At 35.1% G+C, this 27,380-nt stretch overlaps 3 protein-coding genes and 1 non-coding gene across 5 annotated transcripts; 1 reads left to right on the top strand and 3 right to left on the bottom strand.

Moving 5' to 3' along the window:
- Positions 1–708: 708 nt before the first annotated feature.
- LOC141844717 (polyadenylate-binding protein RBP47B') lies at positions 709–9,599 on the bottom strand. Its single transcript, XM_074732712.1, has 8 exons — positions 9,316–9,599; positions 6,995–7,478; positions 5,029–5,105; positions 4,833–4,963; positions 1,992–2,088; positions 1,417–1,575; positions 1,142–1,248; positions 709–1,063 (listed from the first exon to the last, which is right to left on the bottom strand). The coding sequence occupies exons 1-8, from the start codon at positions 9,508–9,510 to the stop codon at positions 985–987; spliced, it is 1,329 nt and encodes a 442-aa protein (XP_074588813.1). The 5' UTR covers positions 9,511–9,599; the 3' UTR covers positions 709–984.
- A 1,572-nt stretch (positions 9,600–11,171) lies between these two features.
- Positions 11,172–19,851, top strand: LOC141845477 (putative MO25-like protein At5g47540). 2 transcript variants are annotated; one of them, XM_074733533.1, is made up of 11 exons: positions 11,172–11,291; positions 12,475–12,636; positions 12,826–12,944; positions 13,931–14,005; positions 15,320–15,413; positions 17,169–17,228; positions 17,822–17,890; positions 18,138–18,236; positions 18,596–18,640; positions 18,714–18,816; positions 19,768–19,851. In XM_074733533.1, exons 1-11 carry the CDS (start codon positions 11,172–11,174, stop codon positions 19,827–19,829), a joined length of 1,008 nt encoding a protein of 335 aa, XP_074589634.1. In that variant the 3' UTR covers positions 19,830–19,851. The 2 variants fall into 2 exon arrangements, with proteins under 2 accessions (XP_074589634.1, XP_074589633.1); XM_074733532.1 differs by having other exon boundaries at positions 11,172–11,304; positions 12,482–12,636.
- Positions 19,852–20,392: 541 nt separating this feature from the next.
- Positions 20,393–22,908, bottom strand: LOC141845399 (thymidine kinase-like). Its single transcript, XM_074733463.1, has 4 exons — positions 22,550–22,908; positions 22,182–22,326; positions 20,977–21,098; positions 20,393–20,758 (listed from the first exon to the last, which is right to left on the bottom strand). The coding sequence occupies exons 1-4, from the start codon at positions 22,864–22,866 to the stop codon at positions 20,509–20,511; spliced, it is 834 nt and encodes a 277-aa protein (XP_074589564.1). The 5' UTR covers positions 22,867–22,908; the 3' UTR covers positions 20,393–20,508.
- A 2,045-nt stretch (positions 22,909–24,953) lies between these two features.
- Positions 24,954–25,039, bottom strand: LOC141845692 (small nucleolar RNA R16). The gene has a single exon (XR_012603269.1). It is a non-coding gene; the product is annotated as a small nucleolar RNA R16 (small nucleolar RNA).
- Between the last annotated feature and the right edge of the window lie 2,341 nt (positions 25,040–27,380).

The following is a 27,380-nucleotide window of genomic DNA, read 5'->3' as shown; positions in this document are numbered from 1 at the left end:
GAATATGTTGAAAAACTTTTAAGCATTTTTTTCCAAAAGAAATCATGTCGTTGTTCTTAATCATGTACATATTGAAAACATGTTCATGCATGCGTTTTTGCACGCAATAAAGTTTGTCGTTTAGCAAATAAAGATCCGAGCATTGCACAATCTGACCAACGATTGAAGAGTGCACTAGTTTTGCATCTCCCTAAAATTTCTGTTAATTCCTATTAACTATGTAAAAATTTGTGTGTAAATCAAGTTTTTGTTGTTGTTGTTGTTCAGTAGTTAAATTCTTCAGAAGTTTGCAAGTAGAGCAAAGTTGAGATTGATCAGTTAGCTCATCAAGATTTTGCTTATCTATATGATTCAAAGATCCATAAATCAAAAAATATGAATAGCATCACGCTCCACAATTAACATTTCAAGATTATCTTTCTGATAAAAAAAATTAATTCATAATGCGTTATAATTAAAAATCAATCCATGATTGATTAATTACGGACTTCTCATGTCAATTGATGTCATGACTTCTGAAAGACAAGTCACTGTATTGTCTAGGTGACAATAGTGTGGAATTTTGAGTACACGTAAGAGATACATAAAGATTTCTGACTTATCCACAAATTATTTGTCATCGAGGTTCATTAGAATTCGATGCCATGGTGAACTATAAAGAAATGCAATTGAATTATTGGGTATGCTGATAGTAAGATATCAAAGACAAGAACAGAAAATATGAGCTCAGTTATTACTAACCAAAGATTTAAATATGCATAACATAGAACGACGAGCATGGGGCATTCGACTTATCCAGACATTATGGTAAGGCCCTAAGCAGCAAACAGGTACATGGCTCTCGAAATTAGCTCTCAGGCATCGCGCACAAAATGCGATTCAATGCTAGTTCGATATTCTTGAAACAGCTCCAAGGCAAATTCTTGCTATTAACAGAAGCAAGCGATGGATGGATTCAGACGTATGCAGTATCTTTCTGGTTGCTCAAGGCAACGAGGTCTTCAGCCACAGATGCCTCCCCAACATGGCATTGCCGTGAACCGCAAGATATTGAGCGTTCAGCCTACGATTATCAAAATGCAATCAGGTATGAGGAAAGGGTGTAGATATGCCTAGAGGAACAGAAATGCTGAATACTAACTTTTCAGCAGAGGGTATTGCCAAAGGATCGTAAGTCTCCTCCCTGTGCTCCATGCTTGGAACTGGAACTGCACCAACCATCTGTGTCACTTCGGGTGCACACTCAACCTGGAAGGATGTTTAACCAAAAAGACACTCAACCACAGAATCAGAATCAGAAGCTCATAAGCTAATAGACAAGTACTGTTTGAGATAAATGTTGGTAGAAAGGTGAACTATGTAAAAAATAAATAAAATAGTTTTTAAGAAAAAAAAAAAGCAGGAGCTAAATCTTGCCTGTTGAGGATATTGGCCATAGCCAGGATAAGTTGCCCCATATGAATACAAGGACGGGTCTTGAGCAGCTCCATATGCATAAGGATCGTAACCATAACCATAATAGGCACTTGCCCACTGCGTAGGATCGGCTTGCTGACTCCATGCCATGGATGGGTCCTGCAAAAATGGTCATCAGAACTGTTGTAATGTACTCATAAGCAGATAGTCTGACAAAAATGTATTAATACAAACATGCCTGCAATCGATCTACAAAAAATGCTCCTATCATTGATCAGTACTTTATATTAGAATAAGACATGCTGAAGTCAGACACCTCATAAAAATATGATGTAATTTTCCAGTACAATTTAAATTTATGGTTATGTGATCACAGAGAATGAAATTGGTAACAATGTGATAGAAGTGATCAAATTCAAGCAACAAGTTAGAAGACAATAAATGAGAGCAACAACTAAAATGAAATTAAGCAATGAAATGATCGATCAGAACATTCACCAACAAAAACCACATAAATAACACTTACCATTGTGAATAAGGCAAAAGAGAATTTGCAGCATAGAACATAGACATACCTGCTTACTCGCTGGACTTTTACCCCATGAAAGCCTCACAATTTGCTGACCAATCATTGTACCATGAAGCTTCTGTATGGCTTCCTCTGCATATGCCCTTATATACCAAAAAACAGAAGTAGAAAAGACAGTAAGAATTCTGGTTTGTTAAATAACCGAAGTAAAAAATGCAGGGCCAGTTGGAAATAAATCAATAGAGATGGATGCCTTAGTCCAGTTAAAAATAAATTTTATCCAGAAATTCAAAGAAAACAAAGAAAAAAAATAAAATTTATATCCAAACAAGGTTTTTAAGTATTACGTTAACATTTTGTCAAATCATCAGTGCTTTGGTGTTTCATAGTGAGTGAGGTAGATTAGCCAAATGCATAACCATGAATGAAAGGGAAAGGGAATGCCATGTTTTGTATCTCCTGAAAAGACACCATTTCCTAGTATCTCCCATCATATGGAAGCAATCTCATGTACATAAATAGAAAACAAGGTTTCAAAAGCATATCCAAATGGCATGTAGTCCAGTCACCAGATAATATAACACAGCAGGAGCATATGTTGACACTTATCGGCACCGAGGCAAAATGGGAATACTTGGGTCAGTGAACAGCATAAACACTAAGCAGGGGAAAATGCTGGATGGCATATATTGTCCACATTTTAAATAGATCATTTTGATTGCACCCATAAACAATAGTTAAGGCTTTGAAAATTGGTACATGCCGAACAGAATGGTCAAAACATTTTGTCCTACTGGCCGAATGCTAAATGTGTTGAGACTCCACAGTATTGATGCAGTACAGAAAACTTCAGTCACCTGCTGTGCAAAAGCACATGCTCAATGGATATGCTATCCTTTTAAACAAATAACATCATTTACATCCATAAAACTAATAGAGCAATAGTTAAGAAGATGGATTAAAATTTCATGTTGTACCACTCCACATGGTCAAAATTAATCGATCTAAGAAGATAACAATAATGATACTGGTTGGTGTAGGTAGTCCTCTACTATGCCACATGTGCCAACACAAAATCATCAGTATTAGATGAGATTTGTATTTATCTTGGTACACGTCAAGACACAAGGAATTCCTTGTGATCAAATGGAAAAAATCAAGAAGAGGAGAAGAGAAGATGATAGATCTAGAGAAAGAGAGCTGTTTGGAATAAAAGAAAAGGGAGAAACTATCAACAAGTGACTACAAGTGTGCAGCAAAAGGTTAATTCTGGCACACTACCATGCCAAGAAAGGGGAGTTGTTTATGAGTTCTTTATGAGTGGGGATGGCAATGGGGGTGGTGATGGGGCAAGGAATAATTATACCAATACTTTTGATGTCCATGGTTTTTGTTTGCTTAGTGTGCCATGTGGGACACAAAGAAAAGAAAGACCATAGGCTAGTGAAGCGGCATTGATACTTTGGCCTCCAGGCAAGAACATGCCACTGAGACCTTTGGAAGATGGACTCCCCAAACTACCACAAGCCAACAGGTCCAGGTGCAACTAAGATTGTGAGCTCGAAAATGGCATCTTGAAGTATTGGTTTCATCCAGATCGCAACCCCATTATGTCTGCTTCTTCATGACCAGACCAACTCTGTGCCCTGCCATGATCGCCATGGCAACAGATCCAGCAGAGTCCTACAATGGAACACCTCTATGTAGTTAGCCCTTTGTTGCAATTTTTATCTATCTAAAAACTGATAGGTTCTATGACATCAACATTTATCTCACCGCCCAAGTCTATGATATTGACATTATAGTATCATCACTGAATTCCTCGAGTTCTCATCTGTTACATGAGAAAAGGAAGTAATACATAAAGTGTTGATGTGCATCTCTATAGAGACTAGAGTAGCTAATAAATTAGCTTAAATTGGGCTGAAAATTTGAAGATTGATGAAAATATATAGTTTATAATAAATTGTCGAGGTCATAAACTCTTACCCAAATGCATATTTGGCAGAGATATCTGTATATGAATGCACACTCAACTGCATGGATTGACTTTTAAAAGCAACAGAAAAATTCTGGATCCATTAAACCTTAAAAACTAGAACAAAGCTAGAATCTCTGGTAAGAGATTAAAATTTTTCTTAATTTCACTCCTATGTTCGTTTGTATTGTGTTTAAATACTCCATAATCAAGGAAAACCTCATAAATGAGTAAACCAAATTTGGTCCAGTCTATAGCTACTTCAATTAGGGTACCATATAAATGACTACAAAATTGCTAGAATTAAAAATAGCTGCACTTGAAATTTGGTTGGGCTTCATTGGAAATTTCAGATAAACTTATACGTGGAATGACTTTGAATAGGTAAGATGTGATTATGTGGTCAGGAGATCAGTACATCTCGATAAAAGATATTAGTCATGCACTTATATCCAAGGTTTAAGTTGTCGAGTTGTTATCACAGGCAGCAATCACAAGGAGAGGAGGAAATCAAGACAGCAATTCCTAGATCTGCTATTTCTTAGATGGACCGGCTCACCTGCCCCTCCCATCCGTCAAACTTGCACACTAGAATTTCCTTCCGACATTATCACCATTGATGAACACCTTCTAATCTTTGCTCCAATTGTTTATCGACAATCCCCCACAGCGGTTGTATGTTTCAACAGGTTTTGATGCAAAGCCAGGTGTCAAATGGTTCTTCTCAACCAATACACAGAACATGAAACTAGATTAAATGTTAAAATATTGGTTCTTCCTATCTAGATAAACATCAATGCATCCATTCAACAAACAATATAAAACCAGAGAAGTGATAGAAGAAGAAAGGTCATGATCAAGTTGTTTTTAACAGAAACAATCAGAGAGTAAAGCTTCTCATCAGCTTACCTAGCTACAAATTGTACAAAGCCACATCCTTTACCAGCTGGAATTTTCACATAGATAATCTCACCAAACTGAATACAGATTTGTTTCAATTCCTCTTCCGTGATATTAGGGTCCAAACAACCAACAAAAATCTGCAACGTAAAGGGGGGAAATAAAGATTTACTCCAATTTATAACGGATAATGCATATTACATACTGTTGTGTTTGTGATATCACTATCAGGAGGTACAGGTGGTAATTGTGGCACTGCATATGTTGTAGCTGGATATAAAGCTGTCAAAGTCATGAATTTATGATTCAGTTGGTATTGCAACTTTAAGCACAACATATAATTGAAAAAATGATCAATATGCTGCATCAAAATCAGAAAGGCAAGAAGGATACAGGCTGACTACAACAAAAAAAGGAGAAATAAAATAATATACAGAAGCAACGTCCTTTTCACATTAACTTAGTCAGAATACAGGAATTTCTGACTTCTCAGGTGGTCCAAAATTGTCCATCATTGCACTCCATCATGCAGCTATTTCAATACTTTCCCTGATTGTTGGAAATATGTACAGAATCAACAGGGGGTCAAATGCTGGCTCACTAACAGCTTGCTGTATCTTGGCATCCAATATGAATTTAACACACAGATTGTACCCAAATGTATGTGAAATGTTTTATTTCCAGGGAGAATTTCGTATGATCATGACCATCTATTCATTATTTTTAACAAAAAAATAGTATCTAATGCATAAAGTAATGTTTTAAAGTAAAGGGTTTTCAAACATTGACATGGGACTAAACTGATATAGTTCCATTTGCAAATGCAATGGTGGTTATGCCGAGCATATAACCAGGTGAAACCATTATTTTCTTAAAAGAACCATCAACATAAACAGATAGAAACATGATCAAGGCATGCAAGTCCCAACTATTTAAAGTTGACTATATGGACCTTATCACTCCATTGAACAAAGGGTATGTCACTAGTAATATTCAAATTAAATAAATTATTTTTTCACGTCAACTGAAGTTTTCTTTGAAATTGTAGAAACATGGTTGCCTTAAAAGAATTACTAATCATTAGTTGAATTATTTAGGTGGTAGATGGTGGGATTGTACAGCATCTGACCAAATAAGATAGTATGAAATCAGGAAAACTGTATAGAATGCACAGACAAGAGAAACAAGTTAATTGAAAACTAGGCATAAGATAGGGGAACAACAGGATGGTGGTAGCGTATCTACCAGATAAAGAGATCTAATTGCATGCATTCACAGTGGGTAAGGAAAGGATATAGTCATTTATTAGGTTTTGATATTAAATAATTTAGTTTCATTCTATTGCATCTCTTATTAAGATCTATCAAGGATATAAATATATAGATTGGTATATTTCCTAACAATTTGAGCTTTTGAGACAAGTCATTAGTTAATTGACTTTAACAAGATCCAACATCAATGAATTTACCAGACAACCATTTCCAAACCTAAGACAAAAAAGAGGCAGATGTGCTTCTTGAGGGTTGACATTTCAATGATCAATTGGAACAAAATATTAAAGAATATAAAAGGATACTTCATAGTACCAGTGAGCAACAATAAAGCCATGGACATGGGGCTGGCCTAAAACCAATAACTAATTACCATTGAATAATGGTATGTAGTAATCATACAAAAAGTTACACAAACCATTGTTGATATTAGAAGACTAATCGACAAATTCAGTAAGGAGAAAAATCAAGGTTGAATGCAATGTGAATTAAAATTAAATCAGTATTCACAAAGAAAAACCGGCATATCAAACTATCAAGAGAACAAGCAAGCATACATGCCATGTGATGATAAGCAAAAAAAAGAGTCTGCATAATATCGGTATGTCCATTAAATAAGGTGGTATTTCCTTGCCTTTCTATAAGAATCCACAATGATATACCAGTTTGATATACTGCAGAAGGACAAATATGCATGGGAGTGTCAATTCCTTGACAAATAGTTAAGGGACATGACTTGACAAATTCAAGCATCCTTAAATGGTAGCATACTGCTACATGCCTGCCAATAGAAGTGATGCATAATGCTAATAGAACAGATATAAACAGCATTTAAACATAGATTAATAAGAGTTGTTTTTTCTTTAGCATAGATAACCTTCCCCACCACATAAAGATTACCTTTCGCAGCAGGATATTGTGGCTGGATACCAATAGCCTTCTTAGGTGTGGCAGCACTTATTCGCATAGGCCTTGAGGAGCAATAGACGCCATTCATTTCAGTCATTGCACGATTTCTTTCAATCTCATCAGCAAATTTGACAAAACCATAACCCTTTGAGCGTCCTGTATTAGGATCTGTGACAACCTTGGCACCTCTAACTGATGGATAGTTGGCCCGAAATGTCTCTTGTAATAAATAATCTGTCACATCTGGGGCTAAATCACCAACGAAAATGGAATGATCTGGCCCAGCATCGGGACGCCTTTCTCCAATCCCAAAGGAAGCCCAGTTCAGCCTAAAAGTCTGCTCTGTGCCAGGCATTTGTGCTCCATTATATGTTTGCAAAATTCGCTCAGCAGCTGCATGGGTCACAAATTCTATAAACCCATACCCTTCAGGCATCCCTGTTATCTTGTTGCGGATGATTTTTACTGACACAACCTGCAAGAATTAAATTCTTCTAATCACGATTTCATCTCATTATCTCATAGAAAGTTGACTAAGAGACTTATAGCTCCAACATTTCCTACTAGTTAATTGTTTGTTTAAACTAAATTATGCTTGAATTGAGATTTTTGCCACCTATGAGTCTTTGAGTTTCCTTCAGACAGCTTTTAAAAATTCAGACAGCTGTCAAAAATATTTAATATCTTCTTTATGCAATTAAATTACCTTAGGATAGTGAGTTTAGTTTCATATTTTCCAATAAAAGTTCTTACACCTTGAATAAATCAATGACTTGAATTTATCCTAAAAGTTTTCTTTTGGCATAATAATATTTAAATTTATTCTATATTCTAACAGATTTATTTGACATATTATTGTATTTATCAAGCCATGTAAAATCCATTTATTTGGAGTCAGCTTTGGATCTCATCCACCATTGATCTCTATGCAAGTTTATATTAGTGAAAATATTCAAATCATGTTTGGACTTACTAATATATAAATATATAACTTTTGGGATCAATAAGAACAATTAAGATCCTAGGTTTATGACATAATTTTGCATCTTTGTCATGGCCAAACACAATCTGCCACTTGTTTAGCTCGACTTGAAATAGGTAATGACAGTGCTTTTGAAAGCTGGAAAATTCTTGGTTTGTTCATATCACTCTTAGGCTAAATCAAATATATGAGGCTATGGTACAATCAGTCATATTTTTGGTCAAAGCATTGGGCAAAAAGGAAAAACATGCATGTACTAAATCAAATATAAGAATGTTGAAATTGATGTGCATTATTAATGAAGCATAGATAGGAATGTTGAAACAGATGTGTAGCATTACTAGACAAGAGAGAGAAAAATCCCATGTGAGAAATTGGATCTAGCCTTAATAGATTATCAAAAGAGAAAATAAATTAAGATGATATGGATACAATTTATATATTCTATAGTTACACAAATTGAATCAATTAAAGTGAACAAGCGAGGATGAAAGAATAAAAAATACAACTCTATTTATTATAATTTAAGAAAATATCCAAGTGATCTTGTTTGTGCCATGACAATAGAAATTCATAAAGATAAATGATGGCATAAGGTACATGTAGACAATTCTGCTGCAGCAAAAGGTGGAATCCACCACTCTAGCGGCCCCACACGGTACATGTAGACAACCCTAATAGATAGGATACTGGTCTATGTTAACCAGAATGATTTTTCAGACATTCCTTGTCAGCATGGGATGACAGCAGCAAAATTTAAGAAATTTCACAATAATCTGCCAACAATCTTATTCAATTATTATCCACACACACACACACATAAATAAATCTTAGAGAGGGTGTAAACCCCATTTTAGCATTCAAAATGAGCCCGCTAGAAGCAATTGACGGAAACCCAAGCAGTGAAACAAAATAGAAATAGAGAAAAGGTATGGAAGTGGGCAGACAATCATCGAATAAAATGACAGGGATCTAATAACTAGAAATATAGAATTCCCCTTATCCACTAAGAATGAGGAGAAACCATCACAACTCTAAATTTGAAAAGTGGAAAATTAGCATTATAATTAAGTATCAAAGTAAACCAGACTAAAACTGCATCGTGGATTCCTGTTCAGCCATCTTTTCCCGAGGAAACAACATCCTTCAACGATAATGATCGCGGGCGTAAAGACTAGCAGCATGAAGACAGATTAGACTTTGACATAACCTAAATTCTGAGGACTACCTCCTATTTCATACTCAAGTTGCTTCAAAGGACCATGTGGAAACCCTAGTAAGAAAACGAAAAAAAATAAACGAAAAAGAAACAGCCGAAGAGAAAACTAGCCTCTCCGGTGTGAGCAAAGCAGCTGTGGAGATAGTTCTCGTCGACCCAGTACTGGAGGTCGCCGATCCACAGGCTGCGGACCTCCTCGAGGGTGGTCGGCTGGTGGTAGCCATGGGAGACGGTGGCAGCCGTGGGTCCGGCAGCGGCGGCCCATCCTTGTTGGTGATGCCATTGTTGCTGGTGAGAAGAATCCATCGGATCCGGAAAGGGAAGAAGGCTCCAGAATTGCCGAGGCGGCGCCCTCTCCGGCGAATTAATCGTATCGCTAAATACTGAAAAATATAAACCAACTGAAATGTGCACAGGCAGAATTTCGTTCCGCCCCCCGCCTTCACATTCAATTTCACAAAATACTTACATAATCCCTTAAAAGCCCTCGTATTTTACAAAGTCTCTATTAGGTTCCTTTCAATATTTATTTTTTAGTAATTAGTATAATAGATTACGCCAACAAAATTTAATAAATTAATCCTTAAAATAATTAAAAAAATAGGTATCATGTAAAAAAAAATATTTTAATAAAATATAATTTTAAAAAAATATAATTTATTAATTTTGATTTCACATGTGATATATAAAGATAAAAAAAGATAAAAGGTCGTCTTGTTCTCTGAATTTATTTCATAGACAAATCAAAAGAATATTTAAACTAATTACACAAAAGTCAAACATCTGAATCATTAATAAAAAATAAAAAAACACTCTTAATTATCATTTTCATAAAAAAATATATTTAAAAAACCTAAAATAATATTTTAATATATTTTTCGACTCAAAATATGATGTTATAGTTGTTATAATATAAAATAAAATTACTTATATTAAGCAATTTAGCTTTGTCTAAATTATTCTAAAATCATTATTAGTAGCTATTGTATAATTGTTAAGATATTATAGCAACAACCATATAATTTTTAAAATAAACTTTCTCCCTAGAAAAATGCTAAAAAATACCTTGTAATATATCATAGTTGGGATTCAAATAATTTATTAAACATCTTACTGCTATATCATGTTCTAGAATTTGTCATCGGGATATAGTTAAGTTGGTTATGACGAAGCAGAGTTGTCGAAGTGGACAAGGATTTAATATCGATGAAGCCGAAGCAATGTCTTCCTCCGTCGTTGTCAACTATAATGTTTCTCGATTTACTTTCTCTTAGATAGTTGTCGGGTAGATCGTGTAGAGTCATTGAGATAATGAATTCCACCTTTTGTTAAAATGTCCTAAGCAATAACTATTGTGTTACTATGGTATATAATAATTGTTATAACATTATAATTTTAATGTGACTTTTAATTAAAATTAAATAATTTAAAATAATTTAAAATAATTTTAATCAATTTTGTAAAGAATATTTTTATGACTATTTATTTTGTGAATGAATGGCCTTACATCCTAAACGTGCCGGGCACGTGAGGAGAGAAGCATGGCCAGGGTCGACCGGTCGAACCCCTGTCTAATCATAACCGGCAACTGAATTCCACCGCTCGTTGCTTGCCCCTGCTCATTCTTTCTTTATTTCCTTCTTTCCTTCTTTACCATTTACTATTTAAAACAGGTTTTCCAAATGGGATTATTCCACTCGACCGTTTATTTTCTAGCTCCGGCCTCTCTTTTCATGGACGTGGTCTCGCGTCGCATCATTTCGCTGCGGAGGGGGAGAAACTGTCTGTGCGCCCCCATCGACGACCGCGCGCTCCGACGCCGGGGCATCCTCTCCGCCCTCCGACGCCCGCGATCCCTAACCCCAGCCCTCGCCTAACAACCAACCGTGGCGCCCTGTCGCCGTGGTGCCTCGGGATCCGTGTGCGCTGCTACGTTCTGGGTGGCCGTCGCTACCGGGAAATTCATCATGAAGACCCTTTTCAAGTCGAAGCCACGGACCCCGGCCGAGTTGGTGCGGCAGACGAGGGACCTCCTCGTCTACGTCGACGCGAACCCCAAACCCCGCGACGGCAAGCGGGATGAGAAGGTGAGCTGCCGTCGTCCTTTATTCCGTTATGCTTTTTTTTCTTGTTTCGTGAGATGTGACTTTGATGTTCCTCCGTGCTTGTCGTGATCGTTATTAGTTACTGTGACTTGATGAAATAATTGCTTTTTTAGCTGTCCCAGCGATTTGAACTTGGATTTATTTATTAATGCCAAGCACCTCCGTTGTGGTTGAGTTGGACGACGTAATCTATGACGAATATTTGATCATACGATATGAATCTGCTAATGGATTACAAAAGCATTCGTCTCTGTTTTACTACCTGGTTGTTGTACATTGCTTGATATAGATCTATGTAATCCCTTTGCGCACTTCATATTTTTCCTATAGATTTCTCTTTTCATTTCCGGCTTCAGTCTCTGCGGTTCATAAACACAAGTCGTGCCTTCTTTCCCTAAAATGAAACCTTGACCTATATAAGCTTTTATCGCTGGAGAGGCAGGAATACAAGTTCCTCTGGTTTTATTTCTGGTCATCAATGGAATGTTGTGCACCTTACTGCTAATATAGATTCATTTAAACAACCTCAGGAATGATGGTTCACAGATTACTTCTCTGCTATTAGATCTAATAATAAGATTTAACTTTCCAGTTGAAAGTATTAAATTGTCCCTTTAAATTCATCACAATAGTACCTCTCTGCTTCTCCTATTAGCATAGAGAGGCATCCTTTGCAATTCACTTGGCATCATGTTACGGTAATGATGTTAATTTGGAGTCTTGGAGCAGGTCTGATCTACGCATTAATGCCGATATTTTCTCCATTTAACATTGACTACTTTAATATATTATAGTTTCATGAGTTAGTCCTAGATCAAATATGTGCATCCTTCATCTTGAAATGATGGGTGAATACGATAAGTGGATTAATGGTAAGTGGTAACTCACTCAATATTAGTTGATTATAGTTTTAAGTAGCCTCATTGTTCTCTAAATATTAACAACACGATTGAATTTACTTCACCATTAATTATTTATTTATTTTTTAATTGGGCATCCTCATAGTGATCCAAAAACAATGAGTTTTAAATTCTGCTTCACTTAGAATTGACAAATATATTGAGTTTGCATCTGGAGTCCCACTTTCATATGAGCCTTGTCATTTTCTTTTACAGGGTAAACAAGGCATTTCTCACAGAATTTTCTTTCAACTCTTCTTATGTAGATGATAGAACTATGCAAATATCTTCGGGAATTGAAGTTTATTCTTTATGGTGACAATAAAGTGGAACCAGTTGCTGATGCTTGTGCACAACTGACCCAAGAGTTCTTTAGAGAGAACACCCTACGTGTACTAATTGCTTGTATTCCAAAGTTGAACTTAGAAGTAAGTGTGTCAATCTCTCACCAACTAATAATCTATGATACTGATCTTGATAAATATATCAAGTTTGCACTTGGCAATTGAATGTCTACAACTTCATAGAAATTTCATTGCTTTCCTTCAATTATTCTTTTCAGATTGAAGAATGCCTCTTGATTTTGATGTTAAGTCTAGTTTTATGAGAAATTTCAGGTTCAAAAGGATGCAACTCAAGTTGTAGCAAATTTGCAAAGGCAACAAGTTAATTCACGATTAATTGCAGCAGATTATTTGGAAGCTAATACGGATCTTTTGGACCTTCTAATTTCAGGGTAATATTCAAATTGAAAATGTAACACATAATTTATGTCTCTATTTAATGGGATATACCTTTCTTCTATTCCTTCCAGAACATGCTTTAACTTAATATCAAATATTTGCTTCATATGTTTGCTTTATTTGCTTTGAAGTTTTGTTACCTTTATGTCTTCAGCCAATGATCTTGGTTTTGTCTCCATTACTTCTTAGAGAAACTCTAGTTCTTTATGACAATAATTTAGGTATCTGGTAAAATTATGATTCAATTTATAAACTTATCTCTCAGTAGTATATTTGTGGAAGTATCTTGCAAACGGCATCATATTTGAAACCATATTAGGAAACTTGGGCCAAAGTTTTAGAATTAGATCCATCTAATGGAATTCATATTTAATTAAAACAACTATATAACAAACAGTAACGACAAAATGTAAATTGATAGTGGCATGTAACTAATTCCAGTGACACTGTTATATCTGACCAATTATTACTGTATGATGTTATAAACGTGGTTCTACTATTAGAAAGTAGTGGTTTTTTTATTGTTTTTTGCCTTTTATAATTGTTCTTTTAGATTGATGCATCTACTAATAGACTGGAGCCTTTTCTACCTTTTTTGGTGATTTTATACCTTTTTTGGTGATTTTGTGTTGAAAGTAGGGGTTTTTTATTGTTTTTTTTGCCTTTTATAATTGTTCTTTTAGATTGATGTATCTACTACTAGATTGGTGCCTTTTATACCTGTTTTGGTGATTTTATACTTATTTTGGTGATTTTGTGTTACATGACACACACACACATGTATATATATATATATATTGCATATGCAAATCATTTTAAAATATGCATCTCGCTTCTCCTAGGAGCAAATGTGCACCTAGGTCATATTTCTTAGGGCCTTTGAAACTTGGTTTCATCATGTACTTATGACAATTTGCGGTCTATGTTGTTTCTCTGTAGGTTTTCTTCAAATGAATCAGTTTTGTTTATGCTTATATAGGTATGAAGACATGGATAATGCTTTACATTATGGATCGATACTTAGAGAATGCATCCGACATCAGTGTGTTGCGAGGTACATATTTTAATGGTTTGAACTCTGTCTTTATCTTCTGCGAAAAAAGATTCTACCAATATTGAAGTGTAGATCAGGTCTTTTTCTTATGTAAGTAGTCACTGAATCAAATTTAACATAGTATTATAATAGGATGCATGTGTTTGAAACATTGTGTCATGTAAATATATGTTCCTAGGACTTACTCCAAATTGGACTTGGGCTAGTATAGTCTACTTCGAATGCAAATATTTTGTTTGGGTTTCTTTTTCTCGGGTATATAGATTCTGATTATTTGTGTTAACCTCTGTGCCCCTCTTAATTTTTCATTTATTATGTTGGATCACATATTTTCTTTGTGAAGTAATATATCTTGACAGAAAACTCGAATCCTCAGTAATATTACCTTCTTAGATGTTTGTTCTTTTCCTTTGTTTCTAATGTCCTTGGATCAAGATTATTCATTTGAAAAACTTTATTTGTAACAAGAAAACAAAGAAACAACACTTGCATTATTTCAGCATTCTAAAACTGTATTTTAAAAACAGCCTTTAACCCAAGGCAAAATAGTTTAGTGGTTGACAAATTTCTATTGAAAACTTCTTACGTAGCATGTTAACGCATGTAACATTATGGAAAAGTGATTGTTTGAAAAATTGGCCAGCATTTTTTCACCATGACACAGCAAAATAATTCTTTTTCATGGTAATATCCTAATATAGGAGAAATTCTTTTTCACCTTCATTCCTTTATTAATCATGCCAAATAATTCCACATCTCCAAACATGAAAAGTCATGGAGAGCTTCCTATTTATTCCAATCATCCTAAAAGATCACTTCTTTGTTATTAATTTTGGTTTTTCCATTGGCCATGAATAAGAGGATCTGTTGTTTATTTGAAGATTTCTTAAATTGACAAAGCTTTCTGGTTCTTCATACTTTTTTGCTATTGAGCTATATTTCATGAAAAGAATTGACCTGAGATTCTTCTGTTCGACTGATAGTTCTGAAGCACTGTTTCCATTTTACAATTGTAGTCAAATCTGCTTGATGAAAAATCATTATGGTAGGATTGATTTCTTTCGATTGGCTAATTGAGTGTGAATAATCAGAGCAGATCTTCCTTGTAAAGACTATAGTCCTTGCTTGGAGTTCATATATTATCTCTCTATGTATGAATTATCCTAATATGTCTCGCTTTGTAGTTAATATGCCAACATCATGAGATCAAGCTTTCTTTGAAATTTAAAATTTCTAGATAACAAAAGATCATCTGTTGGAAATTGTCTCTGCTTTTAAAACACTATTTTATTATCCAATATATTTCTGTTGCAGGTATATTCTAGAGTCTAATCAAGTGAATAGGTTCTTTGATTATATTCAGATTCCAAATTTTGACATTGCAGCAGATGCCATTAAAACTTTGAAGGTGAAGTTGATGCAAGCTACCTTTTCTCTGAAATATTGTTATGAACTTTCAGTTAATTATTCAAGAGTATATCTATTTAGATTTCCCACTAGTTTTCTATGATAGAATGGGACAACAAAATATTACAAAGACTTGGTCACGGTGTCACCTGGGACTGGGAAGTACCTAACGTTCTTGTTCCTACTTTAATAACTAAAAGTGGTGGTGGTGGAATTTTAGGGAGAAGCACAATGAATTCAGGTAGTATAAACTTTGGATCATTTTTTGTGTGGAAAATGATTGAATTTAGAAATTCAAATTCTCACATTACCCATTCGGTCAGATTTGACTTAAGTCCACCATTATTAAACTTAAACATAAGAAATGACTTGGAGCCTGTAACACTAGAGGTGGTTCCACAATTTTCTCATTTAGATTCCCATGATATGATGGAGCAGAGGATCAACTAAAATGGCATGGCAGTTTCTCATACCAACAATCCACCTCCTAAGAAATTGATATTCCCATTAACAGCTCACACATCATATTAGAAGTGAAGGATGAGGCCTATTGACCTATTGATCTAATGAATTGCACTTTGCTACTCCGACACAACACCATTGGATAAGCAGCTTCTTCTCTTTTACCCCCACTAGTCATTAATGCTGGGTTTACTTGGACGGAAAGATAGGAAGGGGAAGGAGAGGGGAGGGAAATAAGCACACAAATGTATAAATGTAGAGCGATCCATGGTCCGTGCACAATTTTGTGATATTTTACCTATCTTTTCCCCTCCTCTTCTATTTTTCCATCCGAGAAATCCAGCCCTTGATGTTTCATTAGTGAGGAAATGACAGAGGGATGTTAGGGAATTGTGGTGAACCTTTTTTACCACCACATTGCAAAAATTTGTCTCTGATGAAGATGAATCAAGTCGAAGAAACTGATGAAAGATGAATCTGATGGTCAAGGATAGATTTATGTCATGGATCTTAGTGGCTCTAATGGTTGGAGTGGTTATGGAGTGAATATGATACTCTAGCAGATTTCAATGGATGTGGTTGTATATGTTGTTGCTGTTCTTAACTTGGAGCAACTCACAATCAAAAGAATCATGCAGTTTTGTCTCCATATGAGATTGTTTTAGTCAACATATAACTAAGGGAGGAGTGCCAGGTTTACAATCTTTTTCCGCGTAAGAGTTTGGGGGCCTAGTAAAAATGAGATGGTTTTAATGCCAATTGACCTGTACCATGTATTGGCACAAGGTGGTGTTGGCCGGCATCAACCATTAGGAGAGGGAGGGGGAACAAGGAGGGTGTTCTTCTGAAGAAGAGGAAGGAGATTTACATGAAGAAGAAGACGTTGTTAGCTCTAGTCTCTGCAACAAGAATTTTGTCCATATTTTGAAGGGGAAGTTGTCACTTCATTTAAGATTTTGATTTCTGAGTTCTTAGTCCTAAGTCCTTGCCTCTTCAGCTGTTTATTCAGTGTCTTTTCAGCTCCCATCTTTAATAAAGGGGGTTTTGTTTCTAAAATTTGTGAGATCTTACAACTAAACTGGTTTAGTATTTCAGTATATTCATCGCCAGGAAAGGTCTACGTTTTTTACTCAAAATTTCCTTTGTCGTATCTTCATGAGTATGCCAAGTAATTACATTTTGTTGTCAAAAACAGGTATCTTTATGAAAAATAATTTTGGCTTTTGTTTAATGCATTCTTCTTTTTCTTTATGCCAATTAGCACACTGTTGATGCTAGTGTTCTTTCAATACAGGAGCTAATGACAAGGCATAAATCAACAGTTGCAGAGTATCTTTCTAAAAATTTTGACTGTGTAAGTGATCCTTCATTCTTATCCTGGACGGATGTTGATCAGCTTTTGTTACTCTTCAAAAATCCAGTATTCCAATTGAGTGGCCATATTTTTCTCTTTCTTTTGCTTAACTGTTATTCTTTCTTAATGAGAAGTTGAATATCCATTTTGGTTATCTTAGCCGCTGACAAGAGTGGCTCCAGGATGAGGTTGGGCATTGGTTTCAAGTCCATGTATATCCATGTGTGTGTGTGTGTGTGTGTGTGTGTGTGTGAGAGAGAGAGACTATATCAACGTGCTAATAAGAATTATTGGCTAGTCTACATGCTAGCCTCTTACTAATTATGATTAAGTATCAAATTCGGTGTTAAATTGGCAAAATATGTTGCCATGAACCATCTACTTGTCTATGTAAGAGGATGAGATGTGAAGAATATATTAACTCAGATTTCCAAATCTATTGATTTCAGGATAATTACTCTCTGGTTGAACTCCTGTTTTGTGTTCTTTATATTGGATTTTCAACTGTGTTCGATGATACATCGTTCTACCCAAATTTACCCCTCAAAGGCTCTGTTGTGACTTGATAATTATTTTTCTATATCTTTTTTCAGTTTTTTGCAGAATTTAACTCGAGACTGCTGTCATCTCCTAATTATCTCACCAAAAGGGCATCTGTCAAGGTACTAATGACCTTTCAAAGCGTTTGTTCTGATATTACCTTGAGAACTGCAGAAACATTTTTTTTTATAAAACTTTCGGCCATCTCAAAATTAGATATCTTTCCGAGTTCATGCATAGGCTGCATTCATCTTGAAAGGCTGCAAAGTCCTTAATTTCTTAGTTCAATTCTTTCCAGTCATGTTTTTCTTGATGTCTCTTGACTATCTAATTGTTGAGATAACTTTCTGATTAATATTATATTTCCAGCTTTTGGGTGACATGTTACTGGATCGATCAAATTCTGCAACAATGGTGCGCTATGTTAGTTCAAAGGACAATCTTATAATTCTAATGAATCTTCTCAGGGTATGCTTGAATTGATCTTCTCTTGACAAAATTGCCATGTCCTTTTTTTTTGGCTTTAATTTAGGCAGTCATCATTATTTCTGAAATTCAAAGAAATAATCACAGGCCAAAAACGATTTAAGAATTGGAGTTTATTTATGCAAAATATAAGCTTTCCCCCAGAGATTTTTTTTGTCATTTTGAAATCATATTGTAGATTCTATTCTATTAACAAAATTCATATTCACTGCTAGAAAACCAATGTTCACTATTCCATTATAATTTACTATGGTCAAGCAACTGAGTTCATCATATGATCGAATTATTTCCTACCAATATTCCATCATCTTTTAGCTATACACTTGATTCCCTATTTGCAGGAATCAAGTAAAAGTATTCAGAATGAAGCCTTTCATGTATTCAAGGTATGCCTCCTCTCATTGCGATATTCATGCTGCTTTTCACTTGTATCTAATCATTTGTGCTCTGAAATTTCAGCTATTCGTTGCTAACCAAAATAAGCCACCTGAAATCGTAACCATACTGATCGCAAACAAAAGAAAGCTTCTTCGCTTGCTCGACGATTTGAAGTTAGATAAAGGTATGCATTTATCTTTCTTGTTTATTTCTCAACATATATTCAATTTTTTTCATGTTTTTGTTGATACTCATTACTGCTTCTTGTGCTACTGTGAACTTAAAAGGGCAAAGATCACGTCCTCACTTTGATTTTTGTACATCCCATCCTATATATAATTGTTTAATTACTTTTTATTATATTATTCTCATTATTATCTTTCTTTTATATTTCCCATCTAAACAATCATGAACACATTATAATAACAACTACGAAACCTTAACTGTAGCACAATTATAACAGTTATAATTTCGTATCTACGACTATGAATATTAGAGAAATTTTAAAATGTCATAACTTTTATTTTGGATTGAATTATAGGACACACAATATATCAAATCAAAATTTATTCAAAGATTACATTAATTATCGAATATAACTCATAATCATTCAATCTTAATTAAAAATTATTATTTAAAAATTTTTTATCAAAGACTTAAAAGAATTTTAATTCTTATTATTTAAGATTCTTTTTTTATGTTATAACAATTATAATTTCATAATTGCTACCATTGTTATAATTATAATAACTATAAAATTATAATTAATTGTTATAGCTGTAATAGTTATGAAATAGTAACTGTTATAACGCGCTCGATTGATTTAGAATTTAAATAAAAGATATAAATGAACTAATAATAAGAACACCACTGAATGATAATAATATCATTTTACATGAAAATGAGACATCCTTTGATAAAAAAAATCCAAATAGAACACCTTTTGATAATTTGAAATACAATGAACCATGGAATCTGAAGTTTTTCTTTTGTTGATCTTTTTTTTTTCATTCTGCAGAGGATGAGCAATTTGAAGCAAAAATCAAAATAGAACACCTTTTGATAATTTGAAATACAATGAACCATGGAATCTGAAGTTATTCTTTTGTTGATCGTTTTTTCTTTCATTCTGCAGAGGATGAGCACTTTGAAGCCGACAAAGCACAAGTCGTTGGAGAGATAGCAACTCTTCACTAAGAGAATACCTCATGATTCAATAACAGCGTTGTCTTTTTCATGTTAACACAATGCTTCAATCTCTTCAGATGCCAAGAGAGGAACATGAATTTACTCTAGTTCAGTGTGTTCCTCGTTGACTCATGTTTTTTTTTGAACTGTTGGTTCACTCAAAAAGGCATCAAATTGCAGTTCTCATTTCTTGTTGTCTGATTTTTGAGGTGGCAAATCAGTTACACATGCTAGTTACTTCACCCATCTAGATTGAATCAACACTAAATATAAATAATTAACACAGCTGTGTCACTAATCCTTTCAAAACTTTCAATCAAATCTGTCTTCCAATTTTGTTCTGTCCCCCAAAAACTATCCATTTCGACCGAGAATACCTTTGGTTACGAAATTACACTGATACCTTTGGTTACAAAATTACACTGATACCTTTGGCATACAATTTACAACAGATACCAAACTGATGACAAAAGGGCATTAACGCTTACATACATCCATTTCACCGAGAATACCTTTGGTTAAACACTGATACCTTTGGTTACAAAATTACACTGATACCTTTGGCATTAGTAAGCTAAGCTTACATACAACAGATACCAAACTGATGACAAAAGGGCATTAGACGGCTTACATAATCATCGTGGTTTCCATGATGTCGAGATACGAGAAATTACCGAATCAGCTAGGTTTAAACTGCAACAGAGTGGTTTTCCATGTCCAACACAGTTCTTGTGGCTTGTTTTACAGTTTGTTCCTCTACATAGTGCTGTCTACAGACAGGCATGTAGATATCAGCGCCGCCAATAAGTTCAGTTTGTTTTTCACTTGTTTTCCTTAGAGTAAAGAATGCGCGCTGACCGCACAACTCACACCTTGCTGTAAGCTTGGTGACTGAATCAGCTAGCGGAATGATATCAAGCACTGAACCAAATCTCCGTCTGTCAAAGATACGGTTTGATGAGACAAAACACTTAACTAGATGAGATGTGGAGTGCAAGTACCCAATGTGTTGCGGAACACAAACAAACCGGTTCAGAATCATAATATCTAATCTACGAACTTCGCTCAAAATAACTGAAACTTAAAGATGCTTCTTGAATGCTATTCTCTAAAGAAAAAGTCTAATTGGCAGGGTTAGTATATGCATATAATTTACCTAAGATAGTCACCATCCAAGCCAGCAACAATAACTGTTTTCCTATCACGGTCAGCAGCGTTGCGACAAAAATCATAAAGATCCTCAAAGAATTGGGCTTCATCGATCCCTATCAAATCAACCTACCAGTGTATATTTTAAATATTAGCAAAACCAGTTCAAGATGTGAGCCACAAACATGAACTACAGCAAAATGTAAAACAATTTATTGAAATGTTTAATTAGTTCACCAATATGTGATCCCTTCAAGAAAAAGAAGTTTATCACCTTATAAAACATAACCTAAAAACCCAAAATAAGTATTACCTAAGATAACATAAATATAACCTCCGATAAGTAATCTTACTTCTTACAATCCAACCAAATATAATATGCCTATAGAGATGTAAGAGAGAAAATTGGTTGGAACGAGAAATGATATGAAAAGCACACAAATTATTGTTAGACAACAAGATTATAAAAAATAATTATAATTAGTATGGAAGGAATCAACTACATGTGTCATTTATGAAGTCATCACATTCATATTACTTGGCACAACCTCCTCTTAGATGGGTATTGTTTGTGTAAAGTACATCGTGCTCTAGGAATTATTTGAAAGAGCTCGACCTTATAGGAGGAAGAATCCAATAAAAACTCTAATGTAAATAATAAAACATTAGCATTTCAAGTCTTTACACTGCAGCCCAACTTCTCAATCAAGTATGAATGTTTATGCAGAAAAAAATTTGAAAACCCGCTCAAATAGTCACATTTAAATGGAAAACATATTAACAAAAATCCAAACTTGATCTCTAAGTCACTATATTCCAAGGGTAAAAGGGCTGGAGAAATCACCATAACATTTCCATGGTTGTAAAATAAAATTGAGCCTGCAGGAAAGACAAATGCTAAGGTAAAGAGGCATTGGATGGAATGGACTTAAGCCAAAAAGGAATAACTTCTGACTTCTAATGTAGCAATCACTTTTCCCCTGAATACAAAAGCATTTCAGAATTGTCATAAAAAAATCATATGAAATGAAAGCTCATGCATATGAATATGACAAGGAATAAAAGGATGATTGGCACAGATTCTAGTAACACTGTCTACTCTAATCATGTAGAAATATTCATATCTGAAGCATTGACAATTAGTCCTAGTCACATTCAAGCTGTTACAGGTTACATTTGCTTCATTCTGAATCCAAACACAGTGTTAGTTACCTTATCATAGGCTTCTGCTCCTAGTCTTTCTTGGAACAGGGAAAGCTCTGGAATAGCCATGCACGGCATTTTGGTACCATCATGAGTTACAATTGCATCCAATCCATATCTCCTATCTTTGTCAGATTTAATTACAGCCACATTTCTGTTCAAGAAGTTCCATTTTCCATTAAACTTGCATTTATCATTTTTGTTAGAATCCCCACAACAAATAGAAAGACTCACAACATCTTCAAAATGTACATATACAGTCATGATATAGTGTAGCTCTGCATATGAGAAACAGGAAAAGGGGGAAAAAATAATTTTGAAAGACTAGACCGTGTCTTTATTACCTAGAAGCCTGGTAAATGTAATTTAGAATCTACCTTCCATTACTCTTCTCGGCTAGAACTCGACGGAGCAAAGCGGTGGTCTTTCCGGCGAACATCGGGCCAGTGATCACATGAATCTCGCCGCAGGAAGGGGGCGACTGCGCCGGCGAGTCGACGTAGACGATGGGGACCTTGCAGCAACGCCTAAAGGAGAAGAGGGATGAGGAAGAGAAGGCGGGGAGGAGGAGGGTGGGTGGTTTGGAAGAGGGGGGAGGAGGGATGAGAAGGAGGGGCTTGGGAATGAGGCGGTGGCATGGAGGAAGAGGAGCAGAGAAGTGGAGATGGAGGAGAGACCTCGTCATCATGGGCATGGTGGCGCCGGCAATGAAGCGGAAGAGGCGGAAAGCGAAGGGGTTTAGGGTTTATTCTTGACTTCCTCTTCTACGTCGACTCCTATGACAGTAAAAAAAAAAAGATAATTATTTTTAAATACAGAAAATACAAAATAAATAAATGAGCTACTTTTTATTAGAATGGTCAGAAAAGGAAATCTTTTACTTTTTTTTTTGAAACTAATCTTTAAATTTTATTATAATAATTATAAAATCATATTTAAAAAAAGCTTAGGTAGTATAGGTGGATCGTAACATCACACTCCTGCGTCGTGATCAATTGCAGTTTCTTCTCTAATGAATTGGTATGGTATATTCATACCATAACATATGAACACTAAGAATTAGAATTTTTATCTATATTAGAACTCATAAGGAAGAAAATAAGATTTATGGATGGAATCAAATATGCAGTATTTACAGAAAAAAAAAAGTATTCAGCTATTACAATCAATATATTTCTAATGTCGAATCAGGATCAACTAGGACAGAAATAAAGGATTGGGTCAAACTCTTCTTTGGTGTCAAGGTAATAGCTATGAATAGTCATCGACTCCCAGGAAAATTCAGATGTAAGATACCTATCCAAAAGTTTTCGCAACTCAATCATGTATGATGGAATCATCAAAGATTTGATCTTTTTTAACTCTGTCCGTAACTCACTAGAGGCTCGGGAAACAAAGAGAAGATGTATGCGAACGAGATATCCAACAACAAGAAGAAGGAAAGGGATTGAATAGAGGAATTCCCGAGCATTTGTTAATCTCAAATGTGTCCATATCAATGGAACGGATGACTCATTATTTCGATGAATCATTTCTTCGGATATAAAAAGATTTTGTAAACACTTACTCAAAATTTCACTTATCAAACTCAAAATCTTACTTTTTAGAATCAGAGTCCATTATAGAAGAATCGTTTGAGGAATTGGCTATATATCTGATACATTCTCTTTAAAACAATCATATGAAATTGGCTATAATATATCTAATACATGCATAATATCTCTCAAAACGGTCATTATAACCAATGAACTATAAGTAAATCGAGAAGCTATAATTGATTACAACGCAGACTTGCAGAGGACATTGTAACCCTCAAAGCCAAGCAATACTTTAGTAATTCTGCTCCATAACCAACTCAATTATATCCCAAGACATATATAATACATAACTAATATAATATGATGTGAAATTAGGTTAATCAATATTATCAAAATTATTACAAAAATGATGATTAAAATATTATAATGTTGATCAAAATGTGTTAATCAATATTTGATCAAAACTATTACAAAATTTATGAATAAAATATTATAACGTTGATCAAAATCGAAATACTATGAACTATAATTATTACTATAATATAATCTTATATTATCGATCGCATCAACAAGACAACAAGATCAAACACCTTGTCATTCACACATTACCTTCTAATTAATGCAAGAGAATTAATATTCTTACTATTTTCACAAACTCTTCTTAGCAATAAGATTACATTGAATTCAAAAGCTTACTTTTACCAAATTGTTAGAAAAATATGTATTTTGAATTTTGATGACACTAAATTTTTTTATAAAAGTGCACAAGAAGATCAACACCCTATATGAACTTTACATCATCATAATATTTTTCACTATTTTAGATCGAACAACTCCAGAAATAAATTTCCATTTTAAAATTTGCTCCATCCTTGAATCCTGGTTACTGAATACACCTTGATATTCCGCACAAGACATTCATCTTCATCCCTCTCGTGCAATGACTCTGCAACCGGACTCCAGGAATGGACCCAAAAGACCTGCCAAAGCCACTTCGATGATGCTTATGGGAGCTGTGATTTTGCTTTGGTCGTCTTTTGGACGATTTACCTGCAATCAGCGAAGTAGAGGGAGAGGAAAGGTGCTAGTTTGCTTTGATGAACAATAGCAAGTGATTGTATCAGAAATCACAAAGCATTGAATATCACTTTGGATTTTTCGACTGCATGATCCAGAAATATGATTTACTTCCATGGAAAATAATGAAATTTAAATCTCCAAATGTGATTTCATTAAAGATAACGCAGGCATCAGATAATAAGCGGAGTTGTTGGTCTACACCAGAGTTCAGTGTGTAGGATAAGATTCAAATTAACATCATCTGCCGCAATTTTAACAGAGAGAAAAATGAAATCCGATTAAAAAAATTGATGAAAATAAATCAACCATGATGTTTGAAATGGATTTTGATCGATCTGTATGACGCCATTGCAACTAAAGTGCATGCGATGGGCTGGAACCACAACCACTTGGATTTCTGCACCGATTTTATCCCCTCAGGAAAATACAAAATCAAACCTCGAGAGGCGAGTAATTGGTGCAATTTTTCGACTACAAAAAACAAATCGCGTAGATCGAAGAGCAAGAAATAGATCTGAAGTCTCCACAAAAAAACAAAAACATGGCATCGTTAAAAATCAGCCACAATATTAGAATCGAAGTTAGAATTTGAAACCTCCGATTGAAGGAGGAAATATCTCTCAGAGACTGATAAGGTTGCAGACATTCAACAAGGCATCAGATTCAGACCGCCCGTCTGCTACGTTCTCATCATCGAGAGCGACATAGTCGAAGATCGAGAGAGAGAGAGAGAGAGAGCAAGATTTAGATGGGAAGAAGGAAAACGAAAGGGCGCCGAGGCTCCGATCGAGACTGGTTAGTGAGATTAAATAGTTTATAACCTGGAGCAACTATCTAGGGTTTCACAGGATGTGGCCGTTGATGGGCCTCCACTGGGCCATAGTAACGGGCCAGCTTCTTTTCATTCGAAAAATGTGCATATAATTTTCTTTCTTTTCTCTTTTCACAATGTTTTTTTTTTTCGCTCTAAAATTATTAAAATATTCTAATTTATATATTGGAGAATTCTATTTTGCAAAGTTCTAACAAACTCCAAACTTTGTTTTCATGTACGTGTCATTAGTGTCGAGCAAGTTCGATCGATAACTAGCTCTAGACTTAACTGATTATGTTGGCCACAAGAAAGTAGTCTAAGAAGTTGAACTAATTCGATGTGTAGTTCAAGGGAGAGGTCTAAACGAGTAGAATCTGTACTTTTTCTCTAGATCGATCACAAGGCCGCATTCTCTCCGGTTGCTTGCAGTTCGGGGCTTATAGACCAGACAAGACTTGTGCATCTCCTTTCTGTTTCTCTTGAGCGCAGCTGAACCATCACCTAGTCAATTGAGCAGAGTCTCAGAAACGAGAGTTTACGTAGTCGAGTCGATCAGGCCTGATAATTCGTGATATGGCGAAAGTTCAAAGTTGCTACGTAACCCTAGATTTGGAATGATATGGGAGTTATTAGGAAAGATTAAGAAGGATTAGACAAATCTCGAAGGATGATTCGTTAGCAACCTCAGCCTTAGGTCTCAACCTCAATGTTTGATCAGTTTCATGTGTCGATCTCATCTCAACCTCGGGTCCCGACTTCTGGCATCTGCTTCGATTTTATTTGTCGACATTCATCTCAGTCTCGGATCTCGAACCTCGACGTCTGCTCAGTCTCGTGTGTCGATCTCATCTCAACCTCGGGTCCCGATCTCGAAGTTTGCTCGATCTCGTGTGCCGACTTCATCTCAATCTTGAATCCCAACTTCAACGTATGTTCAATCTCATGTACCAACTTTATCTTAGTTTACCTTATCTTAACTTTAGTCTCGATCTCATCATTTACTTGGTCTCATGTGCCGCCCTCAATCCTTGTTTGGCTTTACTTCAGTCTCATGTACCGATCTCAATCTTTAATCTTGAATCTTTCCTCATTCACTCTTAAGTGGGACCAATAAAGTTAGTTCATCTGTAAGGTCAAGAACCCCTAGAGGTTATTTTCCTTGAGAATGAGAAAATATCTTGGAAGATATGGACAACTGAAACGACATATATTGGAGTATACCATAAATGAAAACACATATTTTTGAACTTATCTTAAATGGACGTTGATGTTTTGAAGATTGAATATATTAAAAATTCTATAAAAGGTTGCTCTTATCCATGGGTACAAATATGCACACATAACACTCTAATTTTCTGAAGTCCTTAATCTCATTCATCTCATAAAATCCTAATTTGAGGTCAAAGTAATTTATCACGCTATTCACATAATGTCATTCTAACTCTTTCCTGAGTACTTTTCAATTTTTTATCGGATTACATGATTACATCCACAATATTTGGAAAACAAAAACAACATAGCAAGTTTTTGAAAATTATAATTTTTAACTCGAATCTCAAAAATGATGTTCTTTCCACCAAATCGAAAATCATTTACAGTCGAATCAAAAGTATTAATAATTTGTTGGCACACCATCACCGTCACCATCACTCTCATCATCCTATCAGTCTCTTCATCAGGTGCTATCTAATAACTTAATTAGCATAAGCCCATGCCTTTCTCCTCCAACAGGTCACGTGGATACTCATTAACGTCGCGACGCCAAGAATTTACAAG

This window comes from Curcuma longa, chromosome 14 (genome assembly GCF_044706935.1).
Source record: "Curcuma longa cultivar G26 ecotype Majalengka, Jawa Barat chromosome 14, ITB_CL_G26_1.1, whole genome shotgun sequence".
Classification (NCBI taxonomy): domain Eukaryota; kingdom Viridiplantae; phylum Streptophyta; class Magnoliopsida; order Zingiberales; family Zingiberaceae; genus Curcuma; species Curcuma longa.
Note: the sequence above shows the minus strand (reverse complement) of the source record. Positions and strands in the feature narration are given on the sequence as shown.